Source organism: Typopeltis vanoorti, chromosome 7, assembly GCF_054136105.1.
Source record: "Typopeltis vanoorti isolate ZY-2024b chromosome 7, IOZ_Tvanoo_1.0, whole genome shotgun sequence".
Classification (NCBI taxonomy): domain Eukaryota; kingdom Metazoa; phylum Arthropoda; class Arachnida; order Uropygi; family Thelyphonidae; genus Typopeltis; species Typopeltis vanoorti.
The window spans coordinates 78,644,014-78,670,793 of NC_143555.1; the positions used below are offsets into that span (position 1 = coordinate 78,644,014).

The 26,780-nt window shown below is 33.6% G+C and overlaps 1 protein-coding gene across 2 annotated transcripts in view; it reads right to left on the minus strand.

The window, feature by feature from the left end:
• LeuRS (Leucyl-tRNA synthetase) overlaps positions 1–26,780 on the minus strand; it is a 388,197-nt gene that overhangs the window by 135,905 nt on the left and 225,512 nt on the right. For both annotated transcript variants that reach the window (XM_090395982.1, XM_090395980.1), the window contains exons 17-19: positions 15,880–16,150; positions 8,833–8,896; positions 4,779–4,962 (exon numbers count right to left, since the gene is read on the minus strand). In XM_090395982.1, coding sequence (XP_090252108.1) covers positions 4,779–4,962; positions 8,833–8,896; positions 15,880–16,150 — 519 coding nt within the window. The remainder of the gene's footprint in view (positions 1–4,778; positions 4,963–8,832; positions 8,897–15,879; positions 16,151–26,780) is intronic.

A 26,780-nucleotide genomic window follows, 5' to 3' on the forward strand; every position in this document is an offset into this window, starting at 1 on the left:
TTGTAAACTGACTGACAAAAACCTGCAATGCACCACTGTTGTTAAAGCTTGGCACCTCAGGATCAAACGGGTGAATATGCAAACAAAATTGTCATGACTACTAAGTTTTAACTTTTTTTTCCTTCTAAAAACTGGTTTTTGGTTAATACTTTTGGCATAAATAGGCTTCCTTTTTTATTATTATTATCATTGGGATTCAATGGGCCACTTCTAATCCTCCAATGTGCCACTTTTGGTGCATGACCAATAGGTTGGCCATCCCTGAACTAGACAAACAAATGAAGAATGACATGCACATACCACATATTTCTTTTCATGTCATTTCATGCACACACAATGACCTAAATAAAGAAAATCACAAACCAAATAATACACGTACATATGTCAGCTTCATAAGGATCTCCTACATTACTCAATTTGGATGCAGGCAAGTTAGGGAATTTCTGTAGAAAAGCATTTTGTCTATTGGGATTTGGTTAGGACTTTTCAACGGTTTGTTAATACAAAAACTGTATTATAGTACTAAAGAATTATCATCATCATCATCATCAAATTCCTGCCATGTACCCTCAAGGGGTGTACAGGATATGATAGTACTACATGAAAAAAATTACATCATTATTAATTTCCTATCTACAATTTTCCTCCAAATCAGTCTGTTACTTGTCAACACTCCAATATTATCAGATCTTATATTTCTATCGTCTAAAACACTTTGTACCGTATCAATCCACCTATATCTTGGTCTTCTTCTGGGTCGTTTTCCTGCCAGAGAACACTTGTTTTGCTAATCTTTTTTCGCCCATTCTGTTTAAGTGACCATACCACCTGAGATTAGCTCTGCTAACGCATTCCTGGATGCTGACAATGTCAAGTTCTTTCCTAATATCCTCGTTTTTAATATGATACTGCCATTGATGCCACCTGTTCACGCCTATAATCTTTCTCAGGACTCTCATATCTGAAGTCTCTAGTCTTTGGTCAAGTGTTTTACTTCTGACCCAGCTCTCAGATCCATAAGTTAAAACTGGTTTGAACACTGTCTTGTATACAGCTAATTTAGTTTAGTTTCATTAAGCTTCATTATTTCCAGTTTCCTATCAACAATTTTCTTCCAGATTAATGTATCCAAATTTGTGTTAAAAACAAGCAATGGAGATCCACGGTGCCACACATTCCTGAATGATAATGTCAAGTCATTTTCTAATATTTCAATTTTTAATACGATTTTTTCACTGATGCTATCTGCCAAGCGGGAAATTCCTTATTTCCTGAATTTCTGCCTAAGCATATGGTATCATCACTATAAAATTAAATTACGTAAGCATAAGTAACAAAACAAAGACTCAATAATGAGAGAAGTATGGTCTCATTAACAATTTTTAAACAAATCAAACACACACAAATATTTTCTTAGAGTGAGACACGTGGAGAAGAACAATTTTCATTGGAGGAGGGGGGGGGGGGGAATAATTTTAGTTGATCCACCATTTTCTACTCAGACTGGGACAATAAGCAAGGTTTAACATCTTTCTCTGTATAATTTTTCTTGAAGTAAACATCCTTTATATAAAACCTTAGTTTTCTCCAAAGGATCTGACATTTGATAGAGATGGCATGTTTAGCAAGATTAGTCTAAATTGAATCCAGCTCATAGAGCTGGATCAATCCAGACTAATCATCTCATAAGTGCATTTCTCAGGAATATTTTCTACTGCTATTTTGCCACTGTTTATCATTCAATAATTTTTTTAAAGTAATTCCTTCACACATCCAGAATATCCTTTTCTCCATTTTTAAACATTTTCAAATAACCAATGCCTATGGGAGGACTTTAAGAAGTATAAAGAATACAGTTGCCAATTTCATCATAGCTTTCTCCTTGTTCAGAAATGCTTCTAGGTATGAAGGTCTAATTTTTCTCTTTGCAGACAACTTCAACATATGCATCACTGGCTGAGTCAATCAATGTTTTTGAGTTATCCACTAGGTTTCTAAATTTTATTTTAGTTTAGTTTAGTTTATAGTTCATCTATGTAAACTCACTGATTTTAATTCATTTTAAAAACTTTTGTTATACATTCTTCTTCTTCTTCTGAATGTGATACTCATTTCTATCCTGTTCAAAACTAAATTATCTTGATATGTCACAGTAGCTAACTCAACCTCATTTCTATTGATGTTTCTTACAAGTACAGTCCAATCTTCAAAATTGAAGGTGCATTAGCCAGTCATGGAGGTGGCAGGTTTTTCAGCTCACAAAACTGGCCAGAATGGTATGGTTATAATGAGCTCTGTGTGTGTGTGTGTGTGTGTGTGTGTGTGTGTGTGTGTGTGTGTGTGTGTGTGTGTGTGTGTGTGTGTGTGTGTGTGTGTAACTTTACAATTTTTCATGAATTATTTATGTCACAAAAAAAAAATATATATATATATATAATATTTTTAAAAAGAATTGAATGACAAAAACCGAGAAAAAAGGTTTAATAGTATCACACGACTAGTTCGGCTTTTTACAGCCTTCTTCAGGTGTTTTCATAAAAGAAAAAACCTTAAACATTGAAGATAAAAAAACTGTGAATAGCACAGGAAAGTCACTATACATATTTAACGTGAAAATGTTGTAGCTAACGTATTCAAAGTAGTTCCTTCGTTGGTCACATTGTTGGGTGAGTGCGTGCGTATGGCATCTCGTGAGCGCCAATATTTGATCACAGCAGAATGACAGTCTGGGAGGTTATAGCTTAAATTATTATACTGGCACTCACCCAACAATGTGACCAACGAAGGAACTACTTTGAATACGTTAACTACAACGTTTTCACGTTAAATATGTATAGTGATTTTTCTGTGCTGTTTACAGTTTTTATCTTCAATGTATAATGTTTTTTCTTTTCTTTAATATAAAAACACCTGAAGAAGGCTGTAAAAAGCCGAAACTAGTCGTGTGATACTATTAAACCTTTTTCCTTTTTTCTCGATTTTTGTCATTCAATTCTTTTTAAAAATATGTTTAACAACCAAGTAGATGACCACCATGCATATATATAATATATATATTATATATATGCCAGTTATATTATTGTTATATAAAATGTCAGTTATATTTTTCTATAACTGTTATCAGTTATATAGCCTATAGCATGACACACACACACACACACAGCACTGATATGATATAAGCCTCTGACTTCTTGGGAGAACGATGTGTGTGTGTGCGTGCGTGTGTGTGTATGTGTGTAAAATTTCACTGGGCAATTATGAACCATCATGATGCTGAACCCAATCACTATTGGGGTTAAAGACAAAATGATCAATGGAAATAAATATGCAAATACAAACCAGGTAAGCAGGAATGGAGAAAGGAAGACACAATCAAAAATTAACAGGAAAGAGCTAATTCCAAGATGTGAATATGATTCATATATAAAAGATTAACTAGATTAACTTTCAAATTTACAATTTAACTTTAATAATTTCATTCACTCTAGCTGCGGGTCAGCATAAAATCAGATACTACACTTCAGTTTAATTTCAGATATAACTGAAATTAAACTGACGAAAATATAGGCAGTCTCTAACTCAACTACATCTGACCTATTCAAATTATACTGAAAGACTATGAGTTATAAAAATTTTACTTACCACACATACAATACTCACACACCACCTAACAGCAGTGGTCTGCAAGGCAGACTATCTATAAAGTGTATACATGCATGCATGCATGCACCTTCCTCATTATTGAATACAGATGTGCTGTGTGTGTGTGTGTGTGTGTATATTTATGTACTTTCATAATTTGTAAGGTTTGTGTGAACCATGGTGAATCCATACTACAAATACTACATAAATACTACAAAAAGTCAAAACGACATATAGGGAAATAAATTAAAACATTATGTTTATTTTTGAAGTAAAACTTTAATTTCAACATTCTAAAATGTTATTTTTCTTGCTTTTCTGCAAAATCGTCAATGACATTGTCAAAGTCTATTTCATAGTAATGTAGGTAATTCTTAATCAATTTTATTTAAAAAAACTCCTCTCACAACTAGCAACACTTACAGCAATTGTGAGGAAAATTTGCTGTAGTATAATAATAGTTGGAACTGAGTTCTCGAGACTGTATTTTAGAATTAACTGCAAAAGTTCAAAAATATTCAAAGTGCCGCCCAGGGCAGACTGCCCCCCCCCCCCCCAAGCTACACCTCTACACTGTGGGTTCTATTAGAGCAGAATAATCAGTGTGATAAAGAATAACCTCTGTGCCAAACAATGCTGGAAAGAAGTAGCTTACTGGGTTAGATTTTTTTCTGAACAGATATGCATCTACTAAGATAAGGGGGGAAAATCATTAGTTGAATGTCAAATTAAAAACTACTGTGTGGGTGTGTGAAACAATATTTTTTTTCTCTGTGTAATTTAATGTTGATTTTTTTTTTTTAAACCCTATCTAATGACAAGTTGATAACCAACAGCGTATTTGTAATGTCAATCAGCTAAGAGTAAATAATCTGGGAAACCTGCTATGAGTCAAACATGGCACTTTTTCAAGGCCCAAAGTGGCCTCCAACAAGTACAGTATTGTCTCATATCAGCAAGTGAAAGTCATCTACTACCTAAAAAATTTTGTTAAACCACTGGTTGGTGAGCAGAGCCTCCATTCAAACTACCCACTTCAGCACTTATGTTTATAAAACTGCACTTCAGAAATACTGATAACTTCCATTTTAGGAAGTTTATAACATAATAGTACTACTGCAAGATTTAAAACTTGCCTGATAAATACTCTATCATTAAATGAATCAGCAGGTCCTCTACGAAGCTTCTTGTGGGATACAAGCATTTCTTTCACCCATTCCAGAAATGAATATAATCGCAAAATACCAGCTTCTGCCATAGCTTCTACAAAGTTAGCATCTTCAAGTCCATCGCCAGCATCAGCTAGAGATAATCTCATTCCTAAAAAATAAAAATATTTTGAAGTAATCTGGTTTTCAACGATAATTCGAATTCACTAAATCAGTGAGGTATTTCAGCTAATACACAACATTTAAAGATGCAAAAAAAAAAAAATTTCAACTGCTTTTCAGTTTTAAGTGTAAGGAAGAACTAACTATTAGATGAATTTGAAAACTAATAGTCACAAAATATATATTCTTTATATTTATCAAAATTATTAAATTAATGACATTTTCTTTTATCCAAGGATGTAATATCTGTAAATATAATGATTCTTTCCTAGTCTGAGATAAAGATTTTCCTGTGTGAGTTTCCTAACAGAGAATCCCCAAGGAATGTTTTTTGTTGAATAATTTGGATGTTTTAAAAAATTGAAAACAACATTACCATCTCCTACTCCAATTTTTAGTTTCTGGATTGGATTTATCAGTTTAAATTACTTCACAATTCGACGAATTTTGAAAAGCCTGCTGCTATTTCATTTGTTGTTAATGACTGAATCAGAAGTGTGATAATTAAGGAAACTGGTCTATGAAAATAACAGCCCAAAATTTGTTCAATGAATCTCTCAGTCACTCTTGCTTTAGCTTGCTTAATGTTGGCTGCAGAAAAAGCTAGCATTAACCATATCACTCATTTTTGCTTTAACATTTTGCCTGTGCTATCATGCAGTTGTCATTACTGAAATGAGGGAGGGTTATAACACCTGTACTGCATTTCAAGCCACCACATTTCATGAAGAATACTAAATACAATAAACATCTTATCTCTCATCCACTTAATATGGTGATAACTTTTATATGGGAATATGACTTCTATCATTGATTTAGCTATCTCCACAGATGTATCTCCCACTGACTGACTGATGAAACCTTAATAAAAGTCAAACTAGTTGGGATAGCGACTCTTCCCATAATGCATGACAATATACACATCTGAAATGAAGTGCATATTGTGCATTATGGTATACCAAGGTAAAGTATGAAGTCATCTGTCTTCATATACAACTAGCCTACCGATCGTTAAAAGTTTCTGTTTGCTCATGCTTGGTAAAGGATCAAATCAAGAACATAAATTCTTGTCAAGCATTATTTATGATAAAAGAAGGCAAGGGAATTTATTTCATAAGTTTCAAGATGATCCATAACTAAGATGAAATTGTACTGCCAGTATTAAACACAAAGAATGACTTGATAGAAAAAAAAAACTTTTGTCACACACTCAACTAGTTTCATGAAATAACTGTTTTTAACATCATCAGGAGATAACAGTGAATAAAAATAAATAAATAAGCTACAAACAGGTAACAATCACAATATAAACATTTGAAAAAGAAAGACTAACAATGGAATGTGTGCTTGTGCTATGTTAATACATGATGAGTTACACAGCACAAGCCTTCATAATGACATTCATAACTATATCTAGTATTCTAATGAAACAATTTGAAAAAAGCTGCATGTATACCTGTGTATTCCCATAAAAGTCAAATCCTGATTTTATGTTTTTATTTTTAATTTTTGAGAGGGGATACTTTTCTATGCAATAAATAGTGCCCAAAAAACAGTCAATTTTCAAGCTGACTGTTTTTTGGGTCAACAACTCGATTATTACAACTTGTACTTTCAAGTTGAAAAGGTGTATCCAGCAAATTCACAGGGACCACAGGAATAGTTTGATATAGCATATAGTTTAGTAAGTGAATTTTATTTATAACAGCATTGTATCTGTACAGCTTCAGTCAGGACTTTTCTAGAGTTTGTTACAGTTAGTTTTTACCAAGAGTACCCAAGTCTCTTTTCCTTCCAGAATTCTAACTCTTTCTCGTGATAATGACTCCCTCTTTCTGCCATCTAGTGAGATTTAAGTGCTCTATGTCCCATTATTGTGAATTCATGGCATCATAATTGTTATATTTTACATTATGGCATATGTCATGAGTAAAAGTAAACTAAAGCCATTGTTTTTTCACACTTGTAAGTGTTCGGTATGTAGGAAATTTTTATGTTGCATAATACTGAATTCTTACAGTTTTAATGATGTTAGTTAGATTAAGTTTCAACTACATAATGATAAAGTACAGAGTAGGACAGCTACACTAATTTCAGCAATTAAACATAATTAACAGTAGAATTTTCTTCTACTTAGCAAAGAAGCTTTTCCTCTTCTGATTTACTAGGTCATAAAGACCTAATACATAAATATAAAGATGTAGAATGGAAAAAATACACAAAACATAAAATGGAAACAAAATGAAATGTAACAACTTGTGTATACATTTGTTGATAATCAAGCTGTGATCAGCTTTTCAGCCAATATGAGCAAGAAAACAATAATTTGAAGCCCCGAATAAATGAAGAGGTTTATTAGCAGAAAATTAAAGAGTGGAGTGAAACTAAAAAGCACAATTTAAATGCTTTAGCAGATATTCTGCTTTCATTTCCCAATATCATTTAGAGAACTTTATACCAAAGCAATTTCTAGTTATGTCAACAATGACTTGGTTGACTAAGTAGCTAGCATACCTGCTCTTAAATAACAACAGGCTGTGGGTTCAAATCCCACCAGGAGCATTGATGCTTTTGAATGTCTTTAGGTGTTAGACAAATTTCCTGGCCTAGTGCCAGCACATCTTCCTTTTTTTTTGAACATGAAACTTCTTCGAGTGGCATGAAAAGTTTCATGTTCAGACTCTAGAGCAATGTTTGAAGAAAATTATTTCACCATTATTTTATTCAGGGTGCTAACAGACTATAGGTTTACAACTCTTTAGGATTGGGATTCACATAACAAGCACATTATCATTATGCTTTGAATGAAACCTTCTCTTCCTTCAAACATATCTTCAAGGATGTCTTCAGGCTACATTTGAAGAACAAAGAAAAGAGAAAATAATGAATTTATTATATATTTACCACTGATCATAATGCTATATTAATGATAGTGACATCATTTATACTTTGATTCCAATAAATATTTTGTACACTGAGTTAGTGTGCTATGAGTGAGTGAGAGAGAGAGAGATAATGGCAAGAATTCAAAAAAGATGCATAGCATATCAAGAAATGTATGAATATAATATGATACTCGTACATTCCACTAGCAGCAAATCCCAATTCTATAGCAATGAATTGCAAATTGTGCATTGCTTACTATGAAAGAACAATTCACAGTCTGACATACAAAAATGCCCACAAGATTTTGGAACCAGTATGTATGGCCTCTATGGATCAAGCCAGTAGTAGATCAAAATGGATCCACTACCATGATTGCTGGTAACATTTGTGATGCTTCCTGCATCCCTCTTTTTTTTTTTTTTTTTTTTAACATCTGTTCCTTTTACAGCTGATTCATATCATTCACCACTTTTGAAGGGATGCAATCGTACTTCAGAGAATAGCATATACACATAATTCAAAAAGGAGCTTGAAGGAAACTATACAAACATAAGTATGAAATAGTTTAGTATAAAGTTATCACCTTTTTTTTAATCAATTAAAAAAAAGGAATTGGATATTCCAAAAATAATAATAAAATAAATAAAATAACTCTTTTGGTATGTGTAACAACAAATCATATCTATTTACAAAATAATTTGGTCTTACCCAAAACATTACTAAAAATAGCTGACAGTGGTCACTATGTAACTGTCCATTAAAGTTTGGTGACTAACATAATAATATTACACGCTGACAAATGATAGTGTTCATTCAAATTATATCCAAATTGCTTGAATTTGTGGCAAAAATTCTATTAACATAAAATTTTAAAGATAAAGAGGAGTACTTCTCTTGCTATCAACTGAATTTCTATGACAATCAAAGTCCATTACATGATGTATTAATTAGAGATTAGAAACTCAGAAATTACCATCCGCAGAAAACTTCTCCACTGCTTCTGACAATGTCAGAAAATTTCCAGTTGATTTTGACATCTAAAAGAAACAAGTCAAAGAATTCAATAAGAAATACTAATATAATTATTATTATAATCATCATCACTGGATCAGTTTAAATTTTATACCTTGACTAAGTGAAATTTTATTCTTGAAATCACTGATTAAAAAAAAAAACCTGTTTGACAATTAAAAAGCAAGACTTTTAATATTTTTAAATGAAAAATCATCTTTGAATGTTTTTTTTTCCTTTTAGTTATCTGGTGATCAGCATTCATTTTGATAAATTACAGAAACTACTACTATGTTAAACTATGTTAAGAATAATTACTTTCATTTCTAATTTTTCGAAGATTCAACATCCATATTAATCATCTGGCATATAAACATATGTATAGAGAGACAAGCTATATTACAATTCACACAGTATGCCAAATTTACATCAAACTTATACCTTATTTTTTATAACATGGTTAGAGAACAAATTCACATTATCTTTTAATACAATAATAGTATTCCCTAATCAATAATTTAACATACTATTTTTTATATTAACACCTCCAAAGCACAACTGGAAGAAAGACAGTATGTTGCACCCTTTGATTGGAATAGGCCTGAGTTTGATTCTCATCTTTATATAGATTTTTTTCAGTTGAAGGTGAGTCAGCTGATCTCATACGGAGGTAGCAGGGTTTCTTCTCCTGGAAACTCGGGTTTTACATCCCGTACACAGACAAATCAGCCTTGAGAACACAGGCAATTTACAGACAAAAAATACTAGTGGTGGCAGTGGGCAGCAGATGATGATCGTAGTGGTGATTTGGTATTGTTGGTAATCATGGTGGAGACAGGGAGTTGTAGAAGTAGGTGCCATCCTTCGAAGAGTCTTGGACTCCTTGGAGGTGTCACGTAATAGTAATAATAATAATAATATTAAAACAGAGATCCTGAAGTACTACAACCCTAATTACAATTTATAATAAACTCTTAGAACAAAAGTCTAGAGGAAGCAATATTAAACCGTATACGTAGGGAAGGTTAACCGAGTAGGAGTTAGAAGGATGAGTAATATCATTAAGCATGAGATACAGAAGAAGAAAATGCTGTGGAGGGTATATAAAGGGAAAGGTAACCAGCAAACTCATGAACAGTATAAGGCTCAGGAAAGAAAGCAACCAGCATGGAAACGAAGGCAAAATCAAATTATGAGAAGAATCTAGCTGAGCAGGCCAAAGGAAATCCCAGAGTTCTTTCGTTATGTGGCAAATAAGAGGAAGAATGACTATGGAAGATTAACTTTATTTAGTGGTGATGATCACAAGAAGACAGAAGCAGATAAAATAATTGATTAACTGTCTTTGCAAGGTTATACCAAGAAGTGAAGTTACTACTTTAATTAATGTGACAGATACTAATGTGGAAAGAGAAGTGGATGAATTGGAGATTCTTAGGATATTGCAGAATCTCAATGCAAACACATCTGTGTAATTAGATGGGATATCAGCTAGGGTTTTACAAGAATGTGCAAGGGAACTGGCAATGCCTTTGACTGGCTCTTTCATTTAAGTCTCAGCTCTGGTAGAGTTCCAAGGGAGTGGAAAGAGAGCAAAATAATTCCTTTGCATAAGGGAGGTTCTAAGAATGCAGTAGAAAATCCTAGACTAATCAGTAGCTCAGGCATGGTGAAGAATTCAAGAATGGGTAGATAAAAATATGATAGTGTATGAGGATCAACATGGCTTTGTGAAGTGTCGTTCATGCCTTAATAATTTACTAACTTTTTATAATAGAGTAACAGCTGAGTTCAATAAAGGAAATGGCTACACAATGATTCTGTTAGGCATTTGATAGACATTTCACTTGGAACTCTGTTATGCAAATTAGATCAAATAGGGATGAATGTGACACTAGTTAAGTGATAATGGACAGATATCAAAAAGTGGTATATGGAGGGGCAGAATAAAGGCAAAAACATGTAACTAGTGGTGTGCCGCAAGGTTCAGTGCTGGGACTATTGCTGTTTCATTTGTACATAATGATATAGGAAATAACCTGAAAGGAAATATTCAGTTGTTTGCTGATTATGCAAAATTAGGTAGAGTAATAGTTAATCAATGTAATGTGGAAAACTTGCAGATGATTTAAATAGGCTGCCAGTATGGACAAAAGTTAATGGGTGTCAGTTTAATGTCAAGAAACGTAAAGTTATGCATTTTGGGAAAAACAGATTACAAGCTGTGCATCGCATTGATGGCAATGTACTGCAGGAAATAGATGAAGCTAGAGATTTGTGGTGGTAGACAGAGAGTTAAAGTTTAGAGAACATATTGCTAAATTACTCCATAAGATTACTTGGCTATTGAAGAACACATTAACAAATAGAGATAAGGAAGCTGTTATTCCTCTTTATAAGGTATTGATATGTGCACATGTCGATTATTGTACTGAAGTCTGGTCTCCTGGGTTTCTTGGGGATGAGGAAGCGGTGGAGAGGATTAAGAGGCAAGCTACCAAGATGGTGAGTGGTCTGTGGAATGTTCCCTATGAGGATAGATTGAAGGTGTGTGGATTGCAGAAATTGATTGATAGGAGAATAAGAGGGGATATGATAAAAACATTTATGTTGCTTAAAGAGTTTTATCGGATAAATGCAGAGGAAATGTTTCGGCACTTGGCTAGAGGGGACCAGAACAAGGAGTCATCCCTGGAAGTTGAATGAAGGTGTGTGGTTAGTAAGGGGTGTGGGGACTAGAATTTTTGCTTGGAGAGTTGTGAATGAGTGGAATGGGTTGCCAGAGTTAGTTGTGAGTGCTTTGTCTGTATAGATAGATAGATTGTGTGGATAGATAGGGTCTCCCATGATGAGTCTTTGGACTCCATAGAGGTTCACATATAATAATAATAATAATTACTCTAGACATCTAGAGACATCTAGAATATCTATCCTGAGTTGTCATGTCAACTTTATTATCTCTGATTCCTTTTATAGCACTCTTTCTTCCATTCCTAAGTTTTTTTCAATAGCCTTGAAAATATTTTGCCAAGTTCCTGATATTTCTTTTCTATGTTATTACCAAAGTCTTCCCATGGCTTGTTTAGCTAGTTGTAGTGCTTCGCTTTCTTACATTTCGCTCTGTATTCTCTAAGCGCACAAGCTGACTTACTTGCCAGGAACTTGCAATGTGCTTTCTTCTTTTCATTGACTGCCTCTTTAACTTTTTGAGTCCATCATGGAGTTCTCATTTTTCTATAAATATAGACAACCTTGCCACCTGCTTCTATGGCTGAATCAATCGTTTTCTTCAGCATTTGCCAATAAATCTCCAAGTTTGGTTCTCATTTTTAAATTCTTTCATGTTTCCTTGAATAATGTTTGTGTATTTTAGTCTACAGTTCACTTCTGAAAGGTTGCTCAAACTCTGATTTATTTTAACTTTCTTATACACTTTTCATTTCTATATGAAATTCAATTTTATCCTGCTCAAAATTAAACAGTGATCACTTACTAATTCAAATCCTCTGTCTACATTTGTGTCCTGATCCAGTGAGAAAACATTACTATTAGAAATAACATAGTCAATAAGACTTTTCTAATTTGTTGCATCTTCTCTCCAAGTGAATTTGTGCACATTTTTATGTAGGAGCATGGTGTTAGTAATAACTAGTTCACATTCTGAACAAATTCAGCAGGTATTTAACCATTAATTATTTAGCTTTGCTCTTTTCTCCAACTTTTCACATAAACATTTCTATGTCTAGTAATCATTTCCTACTCTGCTGTTTAGATCTCCAACAAGAACAATTTTCTTCTTTTTTTTTGTGTCAGATGCCTCGAAAAATTCCTACACTTCTTCCTTAGTAGAACCTTCTGTAGGAACAAACAAGTGTCATTGTCCAATTTCCCTATTCTGATATTTTCCCACATCACTCTATTTGACCTTGCCTGCCATTCAAGATTATCCTCATATTTAGTGTTGAATACTATAGGTACTCTTTTTTCCCTTTTTTTATTGCTGAATATAACATTTTGTATTTGTTGCTTAGGAAGATCTCACCTATTTTTGTTTTCTTTGTTTTAGTCACACGTATTATGTTGATCTGGTATTTATCCAATTCCTCTGCTAGTTCCATTTCTTTTCCATTGATGGTTCTTATGTGATAGTATCAATCTTGAATTCTGCTGATGTTGAATTGGGAGTTCTGAGATTTGGTTCAGTGATCGACTTCGTGCTGCTGTTTGCCCTGGTTCCCCTGACAAAAACAACAGAGGGCCTTGTTTAATTGGCCAACACCAAGTCAGCAACAAATTCTGTCATGTTGTACCATCATTTTGCATTATAATTTAAGCCAATAAGAACACAATTAGGTCAGCTAAATCCCAAATTTCCATTCTATCCTCATTTGTTCAGTATCCAGGTAACTAACTAACTAACAGAGGGCACCACACAAAGGTGAGAATTGGACATTAGGTCAGAAGCTCCAGTCAATTCTCCCAGTTATACAGCTTTGACCCTTATGCACCACTCTTTGATTTCATTTCATATATATTTCTCTATCAAATAAAGTTTAATGATTTCTTATTGCACTTTATTTTTTATCCCATGTGATTACAAACAACAACTTTGTAGATTAGAAAGGCTTTTCTTGGAAATTAACTCATAGTATTTCTCTAAATTATTGTTAACTTATACAGTATATCCTGAAATGCAAATTCTTTTCCCTTTTATAGTTTTTGTTTCCATAGAAATCGCATGCCGTAATTTATTGCATGCTCACCCAATATGCAAATAGAATGCACAAAGCAATTATATAATGCTGCCCACAGGTAAGTACATGATACAATTTGAACAGTAAAAATATCTTAATCATATAGGACTATCACAGTATCCTGTGCACTGTATGAGGGTACATGTCAGGAATTGGATAATAATAATGATGATAAAGACTACAGTAGTGTAACTGGAAAACAATGGGGAATTGCACACTTCAAATGAAAACGACTCGAGCTTGATTCTTGTAATGAGCAGAATCTTTATATTAACTTTTTCAATTCAGGTGAGTTATAAACTTTATAAACCCCTACATGCATAAACTGTATGTGTTCTCTCTGACTGTTTACCAGGCATATAAAGTTTTAAAATTTGAGAAGCCAAGATGAAATGCAGAGTATACAATTGATAGGAATATCTTGGAGGAAGTGGTGGAGATGAGGTATCTGAGAGTGATTGTGGACAAGGCCCTAAAATTTTGGGGACACAGTACTAGAATTGTGAGGACAGCACAGTAGATTATGACAATGATATGGCAGACACTGATGTGTGAAAGTAAGGATGTTATGGTTCCATTATATATGGCTTTGATCAGGCCACATATGGAACTACTTTGCAAAGATCTGGTTGCCTAGTTTTCAAAAGGATGAACAGATATTGGAAAAGATCCAGAGACAGTTGACTAAAGTGTTTTCTGGAATGTTGAGTATGAAGTTAGATTGAGGAGGTGCTACTGCAGAGATTGGTGGGGATATGATTGAGCAGATTAATGTGAATGAGGTGTTACATAAAATGGGGGGAAAACAAGAAGTCATCCCTGGAAGATGTATAAGGAGGGTGTGAGCAAGAGAGTAAGGAGCAGTTTTTTTTTACATGGGGGAGTGGTGGGTGATTGCAATGCATTGGCTGAGAGTGTGGTGAATGAGGAGACAGTGAATATATTTAAGGCACAGTATGATGAACTGTGTGTGTGTGTGTGTGTGTGTGAAGGACCTCCTGCAACAAGAATTTTGAAGGTCTGATAATAATCATAATAATTGCACTAGTAAAATAAATCCCTCAGTTTTGAAGCATTATAGTTATGTTTCAATTAAACCACATTATATACAGGTATCCCTTGATTAACGTGGTTAATTAACCCATCGATGTTACTGTGTATATCAAAATCGAGTTAATCAAATCTAATAATCAATGGTAAAAATTACAATTAGTCCATGATCAATTACTGTATTAATAATTCATTTTATATGGTACTCTTTTAGGAAAAATAAAAAATGAATGCAAAGTAAATGTTTAATAAATACTTGAACCTACATTATTTACTGCAATTTTTTTATCAAAAGAAGTTATCAAGAGTCGTTTGAACAGTTTTAGTTTTTTTCTTATTGGCATAATTTCTACGATAACAAGCAAAATGACTCTCCGCCTCGGCAAACAAGCAATAAAACATAAAGAAAAAAACACTGCAAATATAATATATGATAGTACAAATTAAGTGGATATTGAGTTTCATGCCGAATATATAGAAACTAAAAGTTTCGGTGGATGCAAGCATAAACAATCTTATGGGCAACTCGTAGTAAAGGTGGAGTAAGATCACTCCAGATCACTTTCCTTAGCATTTTCCATAATGTAAAGCACATCTCCTAGAGGACATGTATGATAAATAAGCCTTTGGCTCTCTATTTCAGTAATACATGATGGTTTATTTATTTTCAGTTACAATCTAGAAATTATTGAACAAAGAATAAAAAATAATAATAAAAAAAAAAACCTAAACCATACTATACTGACATCGGAGGTCGCGGTATCTCTCAGATATAATTTACTGTCAAATATCACAAACCTTTACATAATATGTGTTAAACCAAACTGACAGCAAAAAACAGTGCGGAATATCATTTGAAACATATGAATGCACAGCTAGTCATGACCTCCAAGCTATACACTGAATTGTGTGAGAATATTTATATTAAACATTTTGCATGTATCTGTCAGATCAGCTGTGAGCTCCGCAGAGTTAAAGGCGCATTAATCAAAACTCTTGCCGTGTATATCAAGGGATTGCTGCAATTAATTTCACCGCATTAAGCAAGGGATACCTGTAGTTATTTAGATGATGAAAACATTTACAGAGCTCAATAACTATGGCTACCCTCCTCCTTCTCAGAAAATATTAAATGGCTGAATGCAGTTATCAATAATTTTAAGAAATTATTCGGAAACAGACGTAAAAGATTAAAAAAAAAATACCTTTTCAGAATTCAATAAAATATGACCATTAGCTCTTACACTCCTGGGCCACTTGTTGGATTCTTCAGGCCAAATAGCACAGTGATTATAGATAAAATATGTCAAGTGGTTCGGCACTAAGTCCTTGCCAGAACATCTTAAATCAACAGGGTACCAGTATTCAAATTCCCATTTCAGTTTATCTAAAATTTCTTTAGAAATTGTGGTTTGAGGAAAACATGCATCTTTAAAAAATATGTAGTCCCAAACTTCCAGAGTCATCTCTTCTGGCCTGAAAAAGATAAAAAGAAAGGTGACTGATTTGAACAGAGCAATGTGTATGTGTGTGTGTGTGGGGGGGGGGGGATTTCTGATAAACACCTAGAACAAAAATGATATTAAAGCAACTGATATAACCACAAGAAAGAACACATCTTAAAACTTTTAACCTCCATGTTTCATCAAATTGTAATAATTTGTTCTTTTTCTTTTAGGATATATAAGAAGACATAAAATTAATATTTGTTCCAGATGTTTATCAGAATTTTCCCCCTCCCCCTCCCCTGCCATGTGTGTGCGCATATATATTATTACATACATATTAATGTATATGTTTGTGTGTGTTTGTGTGTGTGTGTGTGTATACACACACACTCCACCTTTACCACAAGTTGCCTCAGACTTGAACTATGTTCAAGTGTAAACTTGACTTATTTGTCTGTTTGCTTCACTTGGGAAAAAGGATTAAAAACCTAGCTTATAAAATTGCTTGGTATCTTTAACACACACATATATATATATATATATATATATATATATATATATATATTTGCCTAATTTATTAATTCATTGAAATTTCAACTATTTGAATTGGCTTGACTGATTTCAATTATCGATATGCTTCCAGTCATAAATGTTCACACATATTCCATATTCAATTTCACGAAGCTAAACAATATGAAATAATAATTGTACTGAACTTCTGGTGAGTCTAGCAATTATTTCCTTTTCACAATTCCTTAATGTGTTGATGTTTATGTTCACTTCATGGTAATTCTTTTAATTACTTTTTGAATTCAATGGCTTCAATATTTTTTAAAATTTGCGAAGCTTTTTGTCTGCATTTTTCTGTATCGTTGAGTTTCACCATAGCAAACAACAGTAAATAAATGGTAAATTATTTCATTTATGGTAAGTAAATTCATTCACTTACTGCAAAAACTATATATAAAAATGTCCAATAACATTAATGGCATGAAATTACATTAGTGCACAACAGCAAATAATTATAACAGACTGTTTCTTTTGTTCTCCATAGTTTACAATAATGACAGTTGTACATACTGAACAGTGATATGTTTTGTGGTTAATTCATTTTAGTACTCATTTCATTCTCAGTTGTGTTTTGATAAATACTTTCATTGTCAGTTTAATAATGGACAAAACTAGATAAGGAATGGAGAAACAACAGAATTTCTAAAACAAGGTTTGATCTTCACTTTGTGTTAAGAATCAGACCTTGTGTGATGTCAAAATTAAAAAAATTCTGGATGTCTGGAGTAATTACCATGAAACACCATTAAATGAAACAATCAATGATTCGTAATAAGAAGCTAATATCAACAATAGAGGCAGAACAAGCCATATAAAACCTGAAATGGGAAAGACAACTGGAGTAGATAGTATTAAACAAGAAATTCTCAAATAATTTTTAAGATTCTATATTTTAAAATTCCATATGATAAATATGTTGCCAGTTGAACAAACCTCGTATGATGAGTCTGTCGACTCCATGGAGGGTGTAATAATAATAAACATGGAAGTATAAAATGTTTACACTGGCCACAGTGCATAATTTAGAAAGCCTGGTTATAATGTAATTGGAGTAGAGCCCTCACAGCACTAATCTATAAAAAAGCAGAATAAAAAGAATATAAGAATTAAAAAGGAATGTATATTTACTTTCTGAATGTTCTAGTAAGGTTCAAGACATCATGAAAATGAACAAGGATTTCTATTTAGTTCTGTAGATCTGGAAAAGGCATATGCATTATGATTTGCCAAAAGAAAAGCTACTCAAAATACCACAATTATATGGTCTAATGGGATGAATATATTATGGATGTAAGTCAGCATTAGATGTAAAATTAGTAGTAAGACACAAATAGATGCCGTTGCTATCACCACTGTTTCTCATTTATATGAATCACATTAAGAAGGAAAGTGTCAGCAAACCTGAACTGAAATATGAAATAGAGGAGATTCAATTCAGTCTTGCTGAACATACATATATGATGACATACTCCAAAATAAACCCACTATAAATCTTTAAGGCTCTTTAACTAAACTGAATAACTGAGTTAAAAGATTTATGAAACTTAGCCATAATAATAAAAAAAAAAAAGTTAAAATAAACTAAAACTGAATAACTGCTATGACAAATTTGTTATGAAACAGCAATAAAATAAAATAAATAAAAAAAAAAAAAAAACATGCAGAAACATCAACAACCCCCCCCCCACCTCCAAGTTCTAAAGACTATAGATCAAACTTTTTCAAACAACTTCTCAAATCCTAGTAATCCAGATGGTGACAGTCTTACATTCAGCACTGAAATCAATAGACATTTATCCATGCTCATAATGGAATTTAAATTCATTATTTACCAGGTGGACAGTGGCACAATATTCACTCAGCCAACCAGTCAGACTAACAACCTAAAGAAAAGTAAAAGATTTTGGCTTTAAACACTTTTTTTTAAAATGAAGATGGTGATTATTATTATGCATATCCAGGAGTCTGAGGACTCATATCTGATGTATAATGAAATATTAATACATGTATAATGAAATCATGATGCATTCCTTGAATATATTCATTGTAGATGCTCTTAGTAACAATACTGATTTCAATCCAACATGTCACAAAAAAAGCACTTGGATCTCATAAGCTTCTTAGTCTGCTTCTAGGATGATTCTGAGTTCCCATGACCCATAAGCTGAAAAATTTCACATGTATCTATTATACTGAGATTCCCTTAATAACTTATGTTTCTATCACATTTCTTCTTTTCCATCGATTCCTTAAACTTTGAAGACCACAATTCTTCAATATGTCCTCTGATGAATAATTCCATAACCAGTCATCATCTTAGCTAGCCACCAGTGGAGTTTCCTTCTCATTTACCTCTCTATATCTTGGGACCAAGTTGACCATATCTGTGCACAGTAGTAAAGATGCATTTTATCAAAACCTTGTAAACTGTGAGAATAACTTCTTTTTTTCTTACAAGTTATGAGTTCACCAGTGGCAGCTTGTACATAAGCACTACGACACTGCAGCACCCCCAAGGAAAAAATTAAATTTTGTGTGTGTTTACAAATAATAACAATGCTTACAACATTATATAAGTGCAATACAACATGTTAAAGGTTACAGCTTATGTTTTGACATTCATTGAATAGTTAATAATTGGAATTGTTCGATTAAAGCTTTAGATTACGAAACAAATGCAATGCGATCTAACACCGATATTCGTTTGCACTTGTCATTGCACGTTACATCATTAGATACACTGCCGCTTGGGCAGTGTATCATATGCTTGCGCATGTTATTTCTGTGAGATATGAAACGTTTATTATTGGTGCATGTTCGTGGTGAACTATTTTTTGTAAATCATATTTTATTTTGTTAAAATAACATATAATTATTTATTTATTATAGATACAAGGCTGAATTATGACGAGTGCCACTGTCGAAAATATGAAAAGAATTATATTTTTTCAATTATTGTTACACGAAACAAATGCACTGCGATCTAATGCCGATATTCGTTTGCGCTTGTCATTGCACTTACGTCATTAGATACACTGCCATTTCGGCAGTGTATTATGCTTGCATGCGTTATTTTTGTGAGATATGAAACGTTCATTATTGGTGTGTGTACACGAAACAAATGCAATGCGATCTAAAGGCGATATTCGTTTGCGATTGTCACTGCTATTGATACGAAACCTTTATTCTTGGTGTTCGTTCGTGGTGAGGATGAAATATTTTTAATAAAGCAATTTTTTAATTAATAAATTCGTTACTGATTAAGAAAAAAAAGTTTTTTTTTTTGTATATGCAGCACCCCCACTTAAAATTTTCATCGGCCTCCACTGGAGTTCACTTCAACAGTGTAACTATCCAATGCAATACCATTAACCACCTTAGCAATATGGCCTAAACTTTCATGATATTCACAAGTTTATTTCACAAACCCATTCTTCTTCAATGTAGATTACTGTCAGATGTCTTGGCAACATGATCAGCTCTTTCTTACAATAGCACTTGTTTTATCCTGCAAAATCAGACAAATAAAAAAATTGTATGCTTTCTAAGGCAAAAAAAAGTTCATTTCAAATGTCACTTGATGAAAAAGTATTAGTAAACATCTCAAATCATAATATGGCAAAAGCTGAAGGTAGCATTTTAAAGAAAGCTTTAGATTTTACTATCATGCCTGAACCCATTCCTAAAATAGATTTTATTTGTAACATAGAAAAGGCCATTTACTTTCTCCCACAACCTTTTGCAAATGACATCAGACTGAAGACTGCGATTCTTCTTTCTTCAGATCATCCTCCTAAACGTAACATCAACTCCTCAGAAAAAAGAGTTCTAATTTAAAAAAGAACAAGGATATTATAATAATCAAAACTGATAATTCAATAATCATCATGGATACAGCTGATTACAGTAGTCCTCCCCCATCTGCAAAGGATATGTTCCAATCCCCCCCCCCCCAGCGGATACCTGAAACCACGAATAGTATTGAACCCTATATATATGTTTTTTTCTATACATACATACATACCTACAATAAAGTTTAATCTATAAATTAGGCACAGTAAGAGATTAACAACAATAATAAAATAGAACAATTACAAAAATATACTGTAATAAAAATTATCTGAATGAATGGAATCTTAGCAACCTCAGCACACACTTTTTTTCCTTTCCTTATGAAGTCAAGAACTTTCACCTGTCACTCAAAAGGAAGTACTTTACAGCTCCTCTTTGGCATATCCGAATTGCCAGCATAACTACACTTGTGCTTTGGGGCCATTATTAAGTAAAATAAGGGTTAACTTGTACACAAGCACTGTGATACCGTGACAGTCGACCTGATAACTGAGGTGGCTACAAGTTTCTCACGCGAGGGCACCATGGATACGCTGGACAAAAGAATATTCACATCCCGGGTGGGATGGTGTGAGATTTCATCACTTTACTCAGAACTGCATGCAATTTAAAACTTATGAATTGTTTATGTCTGGAATTTTCCATTTAATATTTTCAGACCAGGATTGATTTCACGGGTAACTGAAATCACAGAAAGCAAACTCACGGATAAGGAGGGGCTACTGCACATGTCTAAGATTTCATTCTTGCTCTCAGATTCCTCCACTTATGCACTATTACATTATGACACTACTTGGACAAACTATAAAGAGATCACCGATCATTTATGTAACATACTCATTTGGCCTACAGATCCAAAGAAAAAGTTGAAATCAAGCACCCTTTAACCCCACAACTATATGGAGCACCCAAAGTACACAAAACTGGCATTCTTCTTAGGCTAATCATAGATGGCATTAATTCACCTACTTATCTTTTATCAAAACTTTGCCAATCTTCTAAGAACCACATCAAACAAACATATACTTCTTCAATAAGCACACACAACACACTTTGCAAAATTTATGGGGAAATTTCCATATATTCTAGCTAGTCATTCTAGCTTGTCATCATATATTCTAGCTAGTCTTTCATGGTTCACAAATGCTCTTGATACCTCTCAACTTTTCAAACATTGTCTCCACTCTATTTCAGACAGAATGGGTAAATTTCCAAGCAACTATCTGGCATTGCAATGGGAAACCCTCTGTCTCCTTCAACTTAGTCATGGAAAACTATAGATGTGACGAAAAACATTTCCTCACATCTATAAACCAAAAAAAAAACAAACAAAACACCTTCAATATGTTATATAGATATGTAGATGACATCTTTATCATCTGGAAATAAGTGTTGCTGAGTTACATGATTTTTTTTCATCTATCAACTCCTTCCACCAAAAAATAAAAATCACTTCCAAACTGGAAAATGAAGGAAAACTACCTTTCCTAGATGTTTTAATTTCAAAAAAAAAAGCTGAAAAAGGGTTCCCTCTTAGTGTACACTGCAAGTCCACTTATACAGGTAGTTTAACCTGCACTCATCCTCGTTGTATCATATATCACAAAACTAAGCGTTATACATACACTGAAAAGGTCTTTATAATAAGAGACAAAGAAAAATTGAAGGAAGAATTACAGTCTCTTCTCCAACTACAACATGGAGTGAATTCACTGGAGTGTGTGCAACAGACATTCTAAGGAACTTCAACAAAAATTACTATTCTCTACTCCTGCTACAGAGCAAAATACTGACATTCACTACAGAAATTCAGTTTCCATCCCTTACACTAGTAGACTTTCACTCAAGATTGCTAGTCTTCTCAAATCTCATGACATAAGAGTAGCCCTAAAGTCCATTTTGACTGCACTAAATTGAAGGCATTGGATCCCGGTAATGTTGGGTCTGGAGAATTGGATAGTAAAAAAACTCAGGAGAAGTAGAGCAAAGAATATGGGAAGAAAAGAATAGAAAATGAACCAGGATAAAAAGGGCCAGTACCATCACTGGGAGATCCTCCTCCTCTACCACAAATAGGCCTTATATGGAGGGGGTTCTATCCTTGCAGACAACTTCACTACACATCTCCTTAGCTGCAAAAGAAATTTTCTTCAGAGTTTGCCATTAAGAACCCAAGGTTTGGGTCTTATTTTAAAATTCTTTCATTTCTTCATGAATAATATTTATACAGCTGAGTCTATAATTCACTGTAAAAAGCTGCTCAACTTTAATTCTTTTTTAAAGCATTCTTAAATATCGTTATCAATAATAACAATCAATAAAAGTTTTTTCCTTGTGTCTTTCTTCAAGTGAATTTATGAACACCTTTAAGTTGAAACATGATATTACTGATGACTAATACATGTCCTGAACAGAAATTCAGCAGGCACCTATCATTATATTAGCTTGGCACTTTTCTTCAAATTTTTTCCCAAATTCAAGAGAGGAGGATGAGGAAAATATTTATTAAACTCACTAATATTTCGTTGGCTTTCTAACTAGCATCATCAGAGCACGAGGTGGATGTTAATTGACCTACCAGTCTGTCCAAACTATAGACACAAAGAACTTCATACACTCCAGGGTGTTCAAGAGGATGCAGTTCTGAATAATTCAATTATATCAGAAGGGAAATGTAGCTTAATGAAGTTAAGGGTCTCTATCAAAGGTACAATAGTGAAGAGTCTATTAACGTTTTTAAGTGCAGAGTTTTTAATAGAAGAGGGAGAGTTGCAAGTAAAGGAGGAAAGTCATTTGGATAGATTTTTGGTCAGTTTGTATGAAGGGCAGACTATGCTGTTTACTATAGAGTGTGTGTGTGTGGGGGGGGAGCATTAGGCTTGTGCATTTTTGGATCCAAACTATGATCTGGTAAGTAGAGGAATCTTCAAGAAGATGATTCATTTTCTTTTGTGATCTGTTTTTGTTCTTAATAACAGTACTATTTCCCTTATTGGCTTTAATTAATAATAAAACTTAATAACTTAAAATCTCTGTGCACTTTAAAACATTAACAGAAAATCTAATTGGACAGATTCTAATCTGTCCTTCGCTCTTCACTTCAGAGACCCTTAACCTCATTAAGCTATATTTCCCTCCTGATATAACTGAATTATTCAGATTCACCATATATACAGTTTATTTCTTCATTATAAAATTTATGGAAACAACTGCCATGTTAGAGTAAAACTTCAGTTTAATAAAAACCAAAATAATCACTCCATGCTTCGACCTTCACATTATGGTCATCATTTGGAAGTATACACATATATACAAAGAAACAAGCTGCATTACAATCTACATAGAATGATGAAGTTACATTGATTTGGTCAACCATTAAAACTGCTGGGCTGAACTTTGATTTAAAAAAAAAAAAACCTTGCTACATCAATACTAGAGTCATACTTCTAATTTTTAGGAAATGACAACATAAACTATATTACTAATTATAAAAACTTTAATTAATTACCTATATTTTATGTTACATTGCCATCTTCAGGGATCACAAAACAATGATATGGGCATGCAGGAACTAACAATAAGCAAATGAGGCTGAAGGTGCTCCTAGAGTCCTAAAGGTGCCCCTAAATTGAGTTGTCTTGGCAGTTGAACTAATGTTCTAAGAATGCAAGCTTCCCAAATTTGAGGCAGTCTCATCCACCCAAATTTGTTGAGGTTTGCGAAGTTTTTAAGAGCTGAGGCTGATTCAAGGAATGATCTTTCATACTTGTACTTGCTGTGGTATAGTAAAGTAGCCTTCTTCCATCATATTCTGTGGTGGGTGTCCAATGCATGGTCAGCAGGTCTTGAGTGGCTATAATGGTGAAACTGGATGTAGTCCTTGCTTTCGGATATCCTGATACTGGCTCTCTATTTGGCTGTAGTAGGACAATTTGAAACAGCAAGGGGACCTGGTGTATTCCAGGTAGGCCTAGGGGAAGGGCTGGTGGAGCGGATAAGAGATGAGAATCTGTTATCCGTTTAGTTTTTCAAATGTACCTGGATATAAGGAATGGTGATAATTTTAGAGTAATCTTTGTTATGAAGGCAAAGGGAGGATTTTGGGTTAACTGGTTTTAATATATTTTGGGGGTTGTAGTAATTGGCTAAGAAGGGGTTATGGTTAAGTTCAGTAGTTAGGGCATTGTTATCTGAGCTGATTAATTTTGCCCTGTTGTATATCGTTTTTATGATCTCATATTGTTGGGAGGGGGTGACTGCTGGTGAATGTATCTACCTGTATGTGTAGGTTTTCTGTAAACAGAGGGTCTCAGAAAGGGAGACTGTTGTCGTTTTCCTTTTCTAAGGTAAACTAGATCCTGGGATGCTGAATGCTTAAGTGTGTTATAGCTGAGAAATTATGGAGTGAATCCAGGCCATGTGGCCAAATAGCAAACACATCATCCACGTAGTGTAGCCAAACAGTGGGTTTATGTGGGGGCAGAGTTTAAGATTTCATCTCCAAAGATCTCCATAAAGAAGTTGGCCAGGGGTGGAGAGAGTGGAGAACCCATGGCCATCCCCTATATCTGTTTGTAGAATTTTCCTTGTCAAACGAAATAGGCCGAGTTCATGGTAAACTGAAATATGGTTGAGATATTGAGAGGAAATTAGGCTTGGATGAGGTGTAAGGTATCTTTACATGAGATATTGGTGAAGACAGCAAAACTGACCATTATCAATGTGTGTTGGAGTAAGAGGTTTTGTATACTGGCTTTAAAGTGGGCTGAGTTTTTTTTATGTGTGAAGGTGTGTTGCCAGTATATTGTGTAAGCACTTTGGTTAATTTGTATGTGGAAGAATCAATGCCATCCACAATGGGACGTAATAGTACATTCTGCTTATGAATTTTTGGTAATCCATATATTTGGAAGGGTCAGAGTTTAACGGTTATAGTCTGTTAGTCACTTAAACAGGCCAAGAGGTAACTTTCTTAAGGAGCCTATGGAGTGTTCTGATTTGGGAGCTGGTGGGATCATATCCTACAGAGAAGTAGGCGGACCGATCTAAAAGTAAAGAGGCAAGCTTAACTGTATAGTCTGTTTGGTTTAGAACCACAGCAGAATTTCTCTTATCTGCTTTAGTAATTATTATTTTACTGTTATTTTTCATATCTTGCAGAGCTTTGAATTCTTCTTTTGATAGATTGCTTTTTGGTGGTTTGGTGGAGTAAGAATCATGGTTTTGTGATCCCTGAAGAAGGCAAAGTAGTTTACATTGTCATTTCCTAAAAAAATTAGAAGTATGTCTAACCAATGTATAAGCTTGTCTACAAGAGCAATGCTAGAGTCCTGTTATTATTATTACTCATTTGGTTACAAAAATAAATTAAGCTAGAGAACAACCACACAAAGTTACTCATATAAGTATATATATAAATTAGACCAAACAGTATGGATGGTGTCCACTGAAATAATTGCTTAGAGTCCCATAGTCAGGCTTTGCTGAAAAACTTAGTGAGTTGAATGTGTGCCATCCAAATTCTTAAACCACCATTATTGTTAAGATTAGGATGGTTAATCAAAATTTCACAGGTTTCTTTAAATTTGCAGTCATACATTTAAAGCAATCAGAAGTCAAGTGTGTTTTACTTCTAACCCAGCTCTCAGATCCATAAGTTAAAATTGGTTTGAACACTGTCTTGTATACAGTTAATTTAGTGTTCTGACTAATTTCTCTCTTATTCCATATAAATGTATTCAACTGACTTCCCACCATACCAGCTTTGTTGATTCTGTTCTGTATTTCCATATTTCCAAGTTTTTGTATGATGAAAAGAACAGGTACTTTTCCAATCAATTTGGTGTAGAGAGTATGATCTGAGAGGCCTACTTCACTCAAATTGTTAAATTCAATGTGTCTTTTTTTTTTTTTTTTTTTTTTTTTAAGGATAGGGATTGTATGTCCAGTTTCCCCAATATAAGGTATGTTATAGATCAATAAACTGCAGGGTGAGCTAATGGTGGGGGGGAGAGGATCCTTAGAGGAATTGAATATGTTTTTTAATTTTATAAGTGGTTTAAAAGTTCATTAAGATTATAAAGGTTTAGAATTCTATCTATTTATTTTTCTGATAACCTTTTAATATATGGTTTAACTCTAAACTATATTACATGTATTATTTTATCATCATCATTAAAATTGTGCCATGTACCCTCAAGGGTTGTACAGGATATGATAGTACTACATGAAAAATT